The following is a 13,467-nucleotide window of genomic DNA, read 5'->3' as shown; positions in this document are numbered from 1 at the left end:
GAAGAGAGGAGGAGAGGAAGATGTCTCTGTGTTGGTCTCGCCTTGGCACGGCTCGCCCAACAGGGCGTCTGAGCCCCCTGCTTCATTAGAGCCTGGCTGGGAGCTGTTGCATCTCCTCCGATTCCCCGAGCACAAGGCCCCACCTCCCTCTGGCTGTTTCACGTTGAAGAAGAAACTAACCTGAATGCAGTTTAAGGAGAGCCAGTGTTTCGGCTTTGTTTGTGTTCTTGTTGGTTTTGTGTTCTTTTGAGGCTTCTTTCATCGTGGAGTGCAGTACACTAGACAGGGCTTGCTCAGGACCATGCAGTTATCATACAGAAGTTTTTAGTGAAAGCAAAGAGACAACCTTGCAGAAGGTTAATACAACGGCTTTGGACTCTGCATCAGTCAGGATAGATGAGGCTCGGTTGCAGGAACAAAAAACACCCAAATCTTGGGGTTTCTTTCCCGTCCACGCAGCATGTCTATCTTAGTCTACTCAGGCTACCGTAACAAAATACCATAAGCTGGGTGGCTCACACAGCAGAAATTTCTTTCTCACAGTTCTGGAGACTGGGAAGTCCCAGATCAAGGTGGTGGCAGATTCAGTGTTCGGTGAGGGCTCGCTTCCTGCCACCTTCTCGCGTTGTCCTCACTTGGCCTTTCCCTGCTGTGTGCTCATTGAGAGGGGGATCTCTCTTTCTGCCTCTTCTTATGAGGGCACCAGTCCCACCAGGAGAGCGCCACCCTCATGACTTCATCTAACCCTAATCACTTGTCAAAGGTCCTGTCTCCAAATACCAACACGTTGGGGGTTGGAACTTCAACATAGGACTCTTTGGGGACACAAACATCAGTCCATAACGGTGTCCCTCCTGGGACAGCTGGGGCTGTGCTTCACATGGCTCCTGTTGGAACCCAGGCCCACGGAGCCTCGCCAGTCACCACGGCCGAGGGAAGGAGGATGCGGCTCAGAAACCTTCTGCTTTCCAGTGACACGTGTCCCTCCGGATCCCATTTTCTTGATCAGAAACAAGTTACAGGCCGGGCACGGTGGCTCACGCCTGTGATCCTAGCATTCTGGAAGGCAGAGGCGGGAGGATCATTTGAGCGCAGGAGTTCGAGACCAGCCTGAGCAAGAGCGAGATTCTGTCTCCACTAAAAATAGAAAAATTAGCCAGGCGTGGTGGCGCATGCCTGTAGTCCCAGCTACACAGGAGGCTGAGGCAGGAGGATCGCTTGAGCCCAGGAGTTTGAGGTTGCTGTGAGCTATGATCTCATCACTGCACTCCAGCCTGGGTGACAGAGTGAGACCCTTTCTCCAAAATAGAGAAAAGATCTACCTGTAGATGCAGTATTGCAATGATCTTTTAATTTCTAGAAGACATTTCTATACTTTGAGAAAAGGTAAGGGTTTTGGTCCGGACTTGTAGCTTGCCTTAGGCCACTGTGCCCGTTCCAATGCTACGTATCAGGCAGCTAGCATTGGCCTGTTACCATTTACCTTACCACTAGTTCCTTGCCTGAACTCATTTCTCAAACTCTCATCCACCCTGCCCTCCAGTCTTGCCCAGCCTTCTTGTGGCATCTTTCCTTGCCCTTCCAGCACATAATGCTTAATATTTTCCTGGCTTTAGTTTCTGAATAGCCTCGGTTCACCCTTAACCCCCATTTGTGTGGGGCCGCCCTCTTATTATACTGTTTTATTCAGCCTTGGGAAAATAACCTTCCCAGAGGTTGGCTGACTCTGAGCTTCTCATTACTAATAACCAAATCACTAAGGTTTGCTGAGCACTTACTCTGGGCCCGGGAACTATGCTCATAAATTTTCTACACATAAATTTATGCCCTCCATAAATTGTCTCATATGATCCTCCCAACAATGCAGAAAGTTGGCACTATTGTCATTTATCCTGTTCTGGATGAGGAACAGAAAGGTTAAGCCCCTTGCCCAAGACCGCACAGGCTCCCCTGTGTTAGAGCCGGGATTCAGGTTTTTCTGGTCTCAGGACTTGTGCCTAGTGCATACTGCGGTGCAACTCTGTGGGCAGGATCTGAACAGTTTTGTGTGAATATTTAAACTGTAGGTTCAAGGTTAAAGAGGGGACATCAGTCGGTGTTGGTCCAGGGAGCTGAGCCACCATGAATGTTAATTAGAGGATCAGGGAAGGAATTAAATCTTACACAATTGCTGGTCTAATTACAGGAATTAGACCTTACACAATCGCAGGAGGATCTGGGGAGGTGAAGGTCTGGGAGGGGGAGGTGAGGACCAGAGGAGTCATCAGCCAGTCGGTTTGAGAGGCCAGGAATATGCAGTTGCCAGAGTGCGGCCGTGATGGGGGAGTTCATGGTGTGGTCTAGGTTGGCTCTGCACAGCTCCCGCCTCTGTGGCTCGGCCAGGCGTTCAGTGGCAGGGCGCAGGCCTGTAATCCTAGCACTGTGGGAGTTCGGGGCAGGAGGAGCATTTGAGCTTGAGGTTGCAGGGAGCTATGACGATGCCACTGCACTGTAGCTGGGGTGACAGAGTGAGACCCTGTCTTAAAAAACAAAACAAAACCGCTTGTTGACAGTTTCGTAATTTTGGAAAACAAATCTTTAGTTGGATGGAGTTTTCCTTGCAGAACAAGCCACTGATGGCGTTGGAAGTCTGAGGCAGCACCGCTTTGCTTCCCTAGAGCTGTGAGCGACAGCCGAAGCTTGAGGCTGGCTCGGGACTGGCTTCCCCGCTGTTCTACGTAGTGCGAAGTCAGACACTGCATTCTCTTAGTGACATTATTACACCAACACTCCCCTCATGCTCCATCTGTTTTACTGCTGCTCTGCTAAGTCCCCAAATCACAGTCTTTGAGAACCGGAGGGAATCGTGGCGATAGCCTGGCCTCATTTTTCCCAAGTTGTATTCCACAAAGTTTATGTTGCTACATGCTCATAGGTGATCCTTGTAAAAAGGGATTCTGTGATCAAGTGGGTGTTACAAAGGCAGTACATGTTCTTCTCTTGGAGAATCCAAAATTACTTTAGTAAAGTTTGAGACACTGATTGGACTTTGAAGTGGAGATACTGAGCAGGCAGTTGACATGGGTCTGGATTTCAGGCAAGGCTAGAGTTGGAGACATACATAGGTCTGGGAGTTCACACGTTTAAAACCATGCGTTTAGAAGAAACAAGGGTGTGTGAGGTCTGAGGGGCTGCAGCTCTCTTGTGATCATGAATCGGACCTGGGAACAGAGCCAAGACCAGAGAGGTCACTGCTGAGCCAGAGAGAGAGAAACCAGGACACTGTTGGACTTGACCGGGCCCCCTAAATCTGATTCTACCATTGCACTTTTCAGCTTTATAAAGCCAGAAAATTCCCTTTTCACTTAAGCCCTTACATTATTTCTTATGGAAAGTGTCATGTGTAGTATGACATCTTCCAACCTCTTCTGCCCATTTATCTCTGTCTCTTAAGAGACAGAGATAAATGGGCAGAAGAGGTTGGAAGAATCAGAATTAACCTGTCACCCCCACAAAGAGGAGTAAACAGGCGGCCCCACTTACCCAAGCCAGTGTCTCTTGGCAACATTTCAGGCATCGGTGGAAGAATCAGTTAATAATTAGCTAATGTGGGTATGAATTTTATTTTATTTTATTTTATTTTTTCTTCTTATTTTTTAGAGTCAGGGTCTCACTCTGTGCTGGAGTGCAGTGGTGCAATCATAGCTCACGGTAACCTCAAACTCCTGGGCTTAAGCGATCCTCCTGCCTCAGCCTCCCGAGTAGCTGGGACTACAGGCATATGTCACCACACCCAGCTAATTTTTAAAAATTTTGCGGAGTCTGGATCTCAAACTCCTGGCCTTAAGTGATCCTTATGCCCTGGCCTCCCAAAGTGCTGGATTACAGGCATGAGCCACCGCTCCCAGCTCTTCTCCTTACTAATCTCTCTTGTAATCGTGCTTTTGCTGTGTCCTTCTTTTCTCTTCCAAAGGCATCTGGCAGGAGCTGAGGGAGAGGCACGCCCCTGGCCAGCTGCCTTAGCTTCCTGCTGTCCCACCCAGGCAGCCTCAGCCACTTGCCTCACTGCCAGGACCCCTAGAGGAACTTGAAGTTTTGATCGATATCTAAGTTCAAACCCTTTTCTAGGCTCAAGTCCTACATTTTAAAAAGTGTGTTGTTTTTAATCCCACATTTTATTTCATGATCAGTATTTTAACATTTATCATGCACTATTTAAAAAATATGAAAAGGTATAAAGAATAACAAAAACACAACAAAAGGAAAACACAACAAAAAACAGTGTCTCCACCATGCAGCTTAATAAATAAAATTTGAACCAATACAGGTGAAGCCTCTTTTGTGCTCCCTTTCCTTTCCCTCCATTCACCCCAGAGATAATCACTACACTGAATTTGGAGTTCGTCATTTTCTTGTATTTTAATTGAGTCCTGCATGGGTGACACACCTCTGGACATATCTCGATATAGGTGTCTCATTCATTATGGGTAAACGCAAACTCAGGTGATCCATTTATGTAAAAGGGGAAATGTACTATATAAATCTATCTATTTAGCTATCTGTTTTTTTTTTTTTTTAAATTGGCAGACATTTGAATGGGCCACCACCACCATGGGGGGCGAGAGATTGGCGAGTATCTAGCTGTCTAGCTATACATTCTTCTAGGATGACATCTATCAGGGGTTGGACAAACAAGATGACATCAGAACCTCTGGGATACACCAAACGCTAATGGTGATTATTTCTGGGTACTTGGACTATGGATGATTTTTCTATCTGCTCATCTGTATTTTCAACAGTGGAACAGGGATTACTTTAATAATAATATCATAATACCCCAAACCTATCTTCCCCTCAGCCCTCTTGCCAATGTAGCTCTGAACCCAGTGCTCTGTACACAAAACTCAAGCCACGTGTTCCCCTCTGCTCTCACACCACAACCGCCACCAGCACAGGAGACTTTTGTGACTAAATGCGGGGGATTTTCCCCCACGCCCCGAACACTGGACGCCACCTGGGTGTCCTCTAATTCAATTCCCACACTGCCTACCTGGAGACAGTCTCGGATCCCGCAGGGTGGGGGCTCAGTGCCCACGAACTGCCCCCCACTTCAGACACCAGTCCCAAGTCCAGGCCGTGGGAACTTCTGACCGACGGCTTCAAGCTGGGGCTCCCCGACCCCTCTTTGGTTCAGTTAATCTGCTGGAGCAGCTCACAGAATTTAGGGAAACGCTTCACTTCCGTTTACAGGTTTCGTTTCTTTTCTTTTCTTTTCTTTTTGGGACAAAGTCTCACTCTGTTGCCCGGGCTAGAGTGCTGTTGCATCAGCCTAGCTCACAGCAACCTCAAACTCCTGGGCTCAAGCGATCCTCCTGCCTCAGCCTCCCGAGTAGCTGGGACTACAGGCATGCGCCACCATGCCCGGTTAATTTTTTTTATATATATTTTTAGTTGTCCATATAATTTATTTTTATTTTTAGTAGAGACAGGGTCTCACTCTTGCTCAGGCTGGTCTCGAACTCCTGCGCTCAAACGATCCACCCGCCTCGGCCTCCCTGAGTGCTAGGATTATAGGCGTGAGCCACCATGCCTGGCCTCACAGGTTTCTTATAAAGGATATTACAAAGGATACAGATGAAGAGATGCCCAGGGCAGGGCATGGGGGAGAGGGCACACCACCCTTCCGGAATGTCCACGTGTTCAGCTCTCTGGAAGCTCCCTGAACCTGTGCTCTTGGGTTTTCATGGACAACCGTGTAGAAATGTGATTAGCCTTCGGGGTACAAGGCAGGGCCTCTAGGAATGAGGTCTTATGACCCACAATCAGAAAGGGGGAAGATTAGAGTCCTGCCTTAGGGCAGGTGAGAAAGGCCAGAGATTTTGCTTCCTGAGGCCTAACACACCCAACATTGTAACAAAAGACGGCAACAGGGGATATGGGAGCTATGAGCCACCAACTGTGGACAAAGACATATATATATATATATATATATATATATATATGTATGTATATATCACAACACCCAGACACCCTATGTCTGTTTGTGGCACTGCAATTCTCCTTAGGTTCAAAACCTGGTAGTCAGGCTGGAGTGGTGGCTGGTGCCTGTAATCCTAGCACTCTGGGAGACCGAGGTGGGAGGATCGCTTGACCTTAGGAGTTTGAGACCAGTCTGAGCAAGAGTGAAACCCCGTCTCTACTAAAAATAGAAAAAAAATTAGCCGGGCAACTAAAAATAGAAAAAATTAGCCGGGCATCGTGGTGTGCGCCTGTAGTCACAGCTTCTCGGAGGCTGAGGCAGGAGGATCGCTTGAGCCCAGGAGCTTCAGGTTGCTGTGAGCGAGGCTGATGCCACGGCACTCTAGACTGGGCAACAGAGTGAGACTCTGTCTCAACAAAAATAAAAAATAAAAATAAATAAAATAAAAACTCCAAAAAAATCCCAAAAGCCAAAAAAAAAAAAAACCCCTGGTAGTCATGTTTGATACTCTTTCTTACCCCCCCCTCACATTCTGTCAGTTACTACTATCCTTTGTGATTATTTGAGTATATTTCTATTTTCCCTGTTATATTTTAAGTTCCTAAGGAACACAGACCTTGTCGATCTCCCTGGGACCTGTCACATAGTAAGATCATAAACAGATGATCTAAAAATGGTTACTGGACCTTCCGTTTGATGCTGCGGGCTTGTCTGCATCTTGCAACTATCACCTGGGTGAGAAATTTCCTCTATAAATTTAGCAGTTTCTGTTTCAGGTATAGTTTGCCCTGATATTTATACCACTTCTCTTACCCCAGCCAAGCCTCGTACCTAAAAGCTTGAATTAGAGGGATATTCAAATCCTTAGCCACGCCGCAAACAGCTCCCATAAGAACCAACAACGCAGGGTGAAGTTCTTTTTTCTCCTGACATTCTAGCCACTGTCGCTACATTGGCTGGGGAATCCTTGGCGAGACTTCGCTTGTCCTTCCACGCTGTTCTTTCTGTAGCTCCCTTGTTTCTTTTTGCGATCATGTTCCAGATGGCTCGGCAGTGTTTCCAAAATGAATATTTTGACAGTTTGCTGCATGCTTGCAAACCTTGTCACCTCCGATGTTCTAGTACTCCTCCTCTAATTTGTCAGCGTTATTGTGATGCAAGTAAGTAATACTGCTTGAACGATTTTTCATTGGTGTGAACTAGTCTGTCTATATTGACTGTTTGTTCAGAAAAATAAACCTTACGGGAAAGATGGTGAGATGTTCTGAATCCAAAAGAGAAAAGAAACAAGGCAATGATTAAAATGTCTACGGGAACAAAGTAATTATTCCAAACCGAACCTGGTTTTACTCAGCACTATCAGCAACATAGATTTTTGTCGGTGCTTCTAATTAAGTGGTATTTAGAATTTAAATTCTAAATGCTGATGAATTAGGGGAATTGCATGGCAAATAATCCATACTTGATGTGACTATTATGCTCTCAGCTCATTATCTCTCTGACATTCTTTTAACAAAGGTGTGACCGATTCAGTGAAAGGAACAAATGCGATTCTCTGGACCTGTTTGGGTGTGAGCTTGACAGTTTCTTTGGCAATTTTCGTGCTAATGTTCTTACTAAGGAAGATGAGTTCTGAACCCTCAAAGGATGAATTTAAAAACACAGGTTGGTTTGATAGTGAATCTTTGAAATCTGTTTCCAAGAGGTGGCTATTGTGAGTTTCAGTTCCTCGTCTTTTTCTAACGTTGACTATTTCATTCGGTTACAGACCTTTGGAGTATGTTAGGGGATAGTTATGTTAAATGAACTGCGAGGTAGAAGCAAGGCATCTTCATCCTGGTGTTAATACCTTTGCAGGTTTCCTACAATGCCAGCCTTCCCCTAAATTCTTCCCTTGGTAATTACTGTACTGAAGTACTGAGGCTTCCTTGGGAAGCATCTGTCTCTTTGACTATAAAGTGAGCACGTTGATTAAATGTCATGCTATCAGAAACTGCTAGCCAAGCCCACTGCTATCAGGAAGAGCATATTTGGCAAGATCTATGGCCATGTTTTTAATACAAATATAAGTGTTGTTTGCTTGGGTGAACCTTTGCCTATTGAAAAATGCTAGAAATGAATAACCAGTTGCTCCTGGATGAATGGGCAATCATCTCAAAAATAATTATCTTTATTACGCAGTAGAGAACCAGTCCCAGAGAAGTGAATGCTCTACTTAAGGGTCTCTAAAGATAAAAATATTTCCTGTAGCACCTCTGCCCATGATCTCATTCCCAAACGCATAGCAGCAGTTGCCCTATTTCTTTATGCACTGATTTTCCCTGCAGAACCTGTGAAGCTGCCCCTCACTTGCTTTCTAGTGCAGGAGGAGAGGGAGATGACTGTTCCGCATAATTTACACATTTTTTTCCTTCCTCCTGGGGTCTGATAGACAGGTGGAAAGTGAACATTTTTTACATAAAATAAAAATTGCATATATTTAAGGGTATAATATGTTTTGATATACATATACATAGTGAATGATTACTAGAGCCAAGCAAATTAACGCATCTATCTCCACATAGTTACCCCCTTTTTTTGTTGTGGTGAGAGCACCTGAAATCTACTTTTAACAAATTGACAGGGCCGGGCACAGTGGCTCACGCCTGTAATCCCAGCACTTTGGGAAGTACAGGCGGGAGGATCGCTTGAGGTCAGGAGTTTGAGACCAGCCTGAGCAAGAGCGAGACCCCATCTCTATTAAAAATAGAAAAAGCTAGCCAGGTGTGGTGGCGCGCACCTGTAGTCCCAGATACTTGGGAGGTTGAGGCAGGAGGATCCCTTGTGCCCAGGAGTTTGAGGTTGCTGTGAGCTAGACTGATGCCACGGCATTCTACTCAGGGCAATGGAGTGAGACTCTGTCTCAAAAACAAAACAAAACAAAACAAAAAAAAAAAACAAACTGACAGTATCCAATACAGAATTATTAACTATAGTCATCGTGCTCCACATAAGATCTCTAGATTTATTTATCCTACATAACCGCAACCTTGTGTCCTTTGACCAACATCTCTCTGTTTCCCCACATTCCTACCCAGGTAACCATCGTTCTATTCTCTGCTTCTATGTATTTAACTTTTTTAGATTCCACATACAAGTGAGATCAGGCAGTATTTTTCTTCCTGTGTCTGGCTTATTTTGAGAGTGAATTTTTTTTTTTTTTTTGAGACAGAGTCTCGCTTTGTTGCCCGGGCTAGAGTAAATGCCGTGGCGTCAGCCTAGCTCACAGCAACCTCAAACTCCTGGACTTAAGCGATCCTACTGCCTCAGCCTCCCGAGTAGCTGGGACTACAGGCATGCGCCACCATGCCCGGCTAATTTTTTGTATATATGTATTTTAGTTGGCCAGATAATTTCTTTTTTTTTTTTTTAGTAGAGACGGGGTCTCACTCTTGCTCAGGCTGGGAGAGTGAATTTAAGTGTGATGTTTTGGAAGATGGAATTACATTGGGGAATGTCAGGAAGCCGTAAAACTTACCTGCACAGGTATATAATGGAGACACAATGGAGACTCACTCTTTCCTTATGTGTTCACAGGAGATTCATTTAAAAAATTTTTAATCTGTTGTAAAATGCTCTGTAAGAGAAGCATGTTTACTTCTGAATTCTAAAGTGTCAGCTGCAGGCTGACTTTGGTGCGCTGTAACATACGGTAATTTCTGTTATTTTCACATGTGTAAGACAGCGTCAAGACGTCACGCCTGGAAGGGCCAAGTGGGTAACAAATGCATGCAGTGGGCCAGGTGGAGGCTTTGGCAACAGGGAAGCCCATGCCCTGCCTGAAAGTGACAGCTGCTATCCACTCTAGCGATTGTTTCCGTGTAGGAATGCTGGCTTCGTGTCGCCACATTTTGTTGTCTTTTGAAAAACGGGCCAGTTGTCTAGATTTGTATGTGAAATCTGATTTTTAAGTGTGGGTCAATATGAAACAAACACCCTAAATACTATATGCCCCGAAGCAAACCATGTCTTCAAGCCCAAAGTGGCCTGTGGTCGGTTAGTTTATGACTTCTAGTGTAGCACATATTCTTTTTTTTTTTTTTGAGACAGAGTCTTGCTCTGTCACCCAGGCTAGAGTGCAGTTTCATCATCACAGCTCACTGCAACCTCAAGCTCCTGGGCTCAAATGATCCTCCTGCCTCAGCCTCCTGAGTAGGTGGGACTACAGACATGTGCCACCATGCAGGGCTAATTTTTCTATTTTTTTGTAGTGATTGAGTCTCACTCTTGCTCAGGCTGGTCTTGAACTCCTGACTGCAAGTTATCCTCCTGTCTGAGCCTCCCAGAGTTCTATAATTACAGACATGAGCCACCATGCCTAGCCAGGACATATTCTTTTTTTTTTTTTTACCAGTTACTCCACTGTTTATCAATTTTCTATTATGGATTTTATTTTATTTTATTTTATTTTTTTTATCTTGTTATGAGGGATACAGAATTGCAGGTTACATACATTGCTCCTATACCGCCTTTCCCCCCAAGTCAGAGCTCCAGGCGTGTCTGTTCCCCAGGTCGTGCGCGTTGCACCCATCGTGTAGGTATATATCCCTCCCTTCCCCACCCCCTCTTCCCGAGTCAGCACCTTCAAGTGTTACCACTCCCCAAACGGTGCGCAATGCACTCATTGTGTAGGCATACCCCCATCCCCTCCCCCACCCCCCACCTCAGTCTGATATCCAATTGGTGTTGTTCCCAGATTTGTATTTAGGTGATGATCAGGGAAACCAATTTTCTGGTGAGTGCCAGGACATATTCTTTTTGTCTGAAAAGATCTGTTTCAAGCTGGGTACAGTGGCATGCACCTGCAGTCCTAGCTGCTCCGGAGGGTGAGGTGGGAGGATCCCTTGAGCACAGGAGTTTGAGTCCAGCCTGGGCAACACAGTGAGACCCTATCTCTAAAATTAAAAAAAAAAAACAAAGATCTGTCTCAAATTCTTTTGAGTCTTGATGTGTACTGCTAAGACTGTCACAACCGTAAATGACATAAATGACTGTGAAGTTTAGGTTAACGTTTCTGTTTCTGTACAATCAGGATCGGTTCTCCTGGACATGGCTAATGCTGAGCTGGACCACAGCAAGACTGGTGATGAAATTCCTCTTCCAAGAGGCCTGGGGTACACAGTAGAAGAATGTACCTGTGAAGACTGTGTCAAGAGCAAACCAAAGGTCGATTCTGACCATTTCTTTCCCCTCCCAGCCATGGAGGAAGGCGCAACTATTCTTGTCACCACGAAAACAAATGACTATTGTAATAGCCTGTCAGCTGTTTTGAGTGTTACAGGGACAGAGAAATCAATTTCTACTAGATAGTTAGCCATTTCGACTGATAGAGAGCTACTTTGAAAATCTTTTGTCAGAGGGAAAAGATGATGTATTAGGTCTCTTTAGGATGACTGTTTTTCAGTTGCTGATACAGCTTTTTTGTTCTCTAATTATGGAAACTCTTTACGTATATTTTTCTACTTTATTTTTGGGAGCTTAACTGTGGAAACTTCCTTGGTTTTGTGATTAAATTCTTGACTCACTGATAACAAAGCATGGCAATCTGTAGATCCCAAAGTCACCCATTCCTATGGGTAGAGATGTCCTCTCTCCGGTACACGCACATACACATTTCAGGACAGACTGGATTTTTCCCTGTCTTGTTAAAGGAAAGCAAGGTTATCCTACGTACTTCTGTAGGTAGCAGAAGCCTAGAAGGGGCCAGACTAAGCCGCTGTGTAGTGCTTAGGTGGTTCTTGGCCTTGGGAGCTTCTAGCTTCACGGAGGCGTCAGGCATTACCATGGTCATACAAGTAGGTGTGTCATTGCGAACTGGGATAAAGGTGGACCGGGTACTGTTTGCAGCCCAAATACCAGTGTGTGATAATAACCGTAGCTAACGCTTATAGAGCCTTGCTCATGTGCCGGGGCCTGTTCTAAATGTTTTGCCTGTACGACCTCATATAATGCACACAAAAAACTATAAGGTAGGTGGACGTTATTATCTTCATTTTACAGATGATGACAGAAACTGAGTCAGAGCAAGGTAACATAGTACATGGCTGTCTTAGTCCACTTATGCTGACAGAACAGAATACCTGACACTGGGTAATGTATAAAAAACAGAAATTCATTTTCTCACAGTTCTGGAGGCTGAGAAGTCCAAGACGGAAGCGCTGGCATCTGGTGAGGACCTTTTTGCTGTGTCCTCACGTGGAGGAAGAGTGGAAGAGTTGGATGCTGCGTGAAGCCTCTTTCATAGGGGTCTCACTCCCATTCACAAGTGAGGAACCCTCATGGCCTAATCACCTCTCAAAGGCCCCACCTCTCAACACTATCACATTGGCAACACCTGAATTTTGGAGGGGACACATTCAAACCATAGCAGTGGCAGAGCCAGGATTTAAACCTACATAGCCTGATCTATTTCTTTTTTTCTTTACATATCAATTTAATTCCATTTCTGAGTTCTCTTCTTCTTGGGATACAATCTTTGTCATTACTGAGGGAGGGTTCCCTTCCCAGGGTTGTGCAAAGGTCCTGGGGTCTTATGGAAAGGCAACAACACAAGGGATGCCCTCAGGCCATCTGTTGACTGGTCAATCATTAAGATGCCGCCGGGCCGGGCGCGGTGGCTCACGCCTGTAATCCTAGCACTCTGGGAGGCCGAGGCAGGTGGATCGCTCGAGGTCAGGAGTTTGAGACTAGCCTGTGCAAGAGCGAGACCCCGTCTCTACTAAAAAATAGAAAGAAATTATCTGGCCAACTAAAAATATATATATATGTATATAAAAAATTAGCCGGGCATGGTGGCGCATGCCTGTAGTCCCAGCTACTCGAGAAACGGAGACAGGAGGATCGCCTGAGCCCAGGAGTTTGAGGTTGCTGTGAGCTAGGCTGACGCCACGGCACTCACTCTAGCCCGGGCAACAGAGCGAGACTCTGTCTCAAAAAAAAAAAAAAAAAAAAAAAAGATGCCTACTGGCACCACAGCATTGAACCTCAAGGTCTTGGGGCTTTATAGCTTTTGTGCAAGTTTGGGATATGGGGAACTTTGGTGGGAACTCTTTGCCCATTTGGGGCCCCTCATGGCTCCATTTGGGGCTCTTCAGTGCCACAGGTGACAATACAGTACAGTGGTTAAGGGATCGGCTCTTAGATAGAGCCAGACTGCCTGGGTTTGAATCCTGCCTCTGTTACTAGGTAATTATAGACCTTGGGTGACTATGAGAAAGTTACTTAACTACTCCAGGCCTCAGTTTTCCCATCTGTAAAATGAGAATAATAATAGTATCTACTGATAAGATTGTTATGATGGCCATCTAGTCCCCTTGAGGTCTGGTCTCTGTCTGAGAGCAGACACACACTACTTTCCTGTCATATGGCCTGAGAATATGGTCCCTAGCTTCTCAGGAGCCCTCTTTCTCCCTTCCCCTCACCACCTAGTACAAGCTCCTCAATTAGTTTAGATTTTTCAAAAGCCCACA

The 13,467-nt window shown here is 45.5% G+C and overlaps 1 protein-coding gene across 1 annotated transcript; it reads left to right on the top strand.

Moving 5' to 3' along the window:
- Positions 1-6,992: 6,992 nt before the first annotated feature.
- Positions 6,993-11,308, top strand: TNFRSF17 (TNF receptor superfamily member 17). The gene is made up of 3 exons (XM_069486682.1): positions 6,993-7,119; positions 7,478-7,624; positions 11,031-11,308. Exons 1-3 carry the CDS (start codon positions 6,993-6,995, stop codon positions 11,306-11,308), a joined length of 552 nt encoding a protein of 183 aa, XP_069342783.1.
- The last annotated feature ends 2,159 nt before the right edge of the window (positions 11,309-13,467 follow it).

This window comes from Eulemur rufifrons, chromosome 14, assembly GCF_041146395.1.
Source record: "Eulemur rufifrons isolate Redbay chromosome 14, OSU_ERuf_1, whole genome shotgun sequence".
In the NCBI taxonomy this organism is placed as follows: Eukaryota; Metazoa; Chordata; class Mammalia; order Primates; family Lemuridae; genus Eulemur; species Eulemur rufifrons.
The sequence above is the reverse complement of the archived record's forward strand: the minus strand, read 5'-3'. Positions and strand labels throughout refer to the sequence as shown.

Coding starts and splice junctions, on each gene's coding strand:
- TNFRSF17 (XM_069486682.1), top strand. CDS start 6,993: ATGTTCCAGATGGCTCGGCAGTGTTTCCAAAATGAATATTTTGACAGT. Junction 7,120..7,477: donor TCAGCGTTATTGTGATGCAA/GTAAGTAATACT, acceptor CTTTTAACAAAG/GTGTGACCGATTCAGTGAAA. Junction 7,625..11,030: donor GGATGAATTTAAAAACACAG/GTTGGTTTGATA, acceptor CTGTACAATCAG/GATCGGTTCTCCTGGACATG.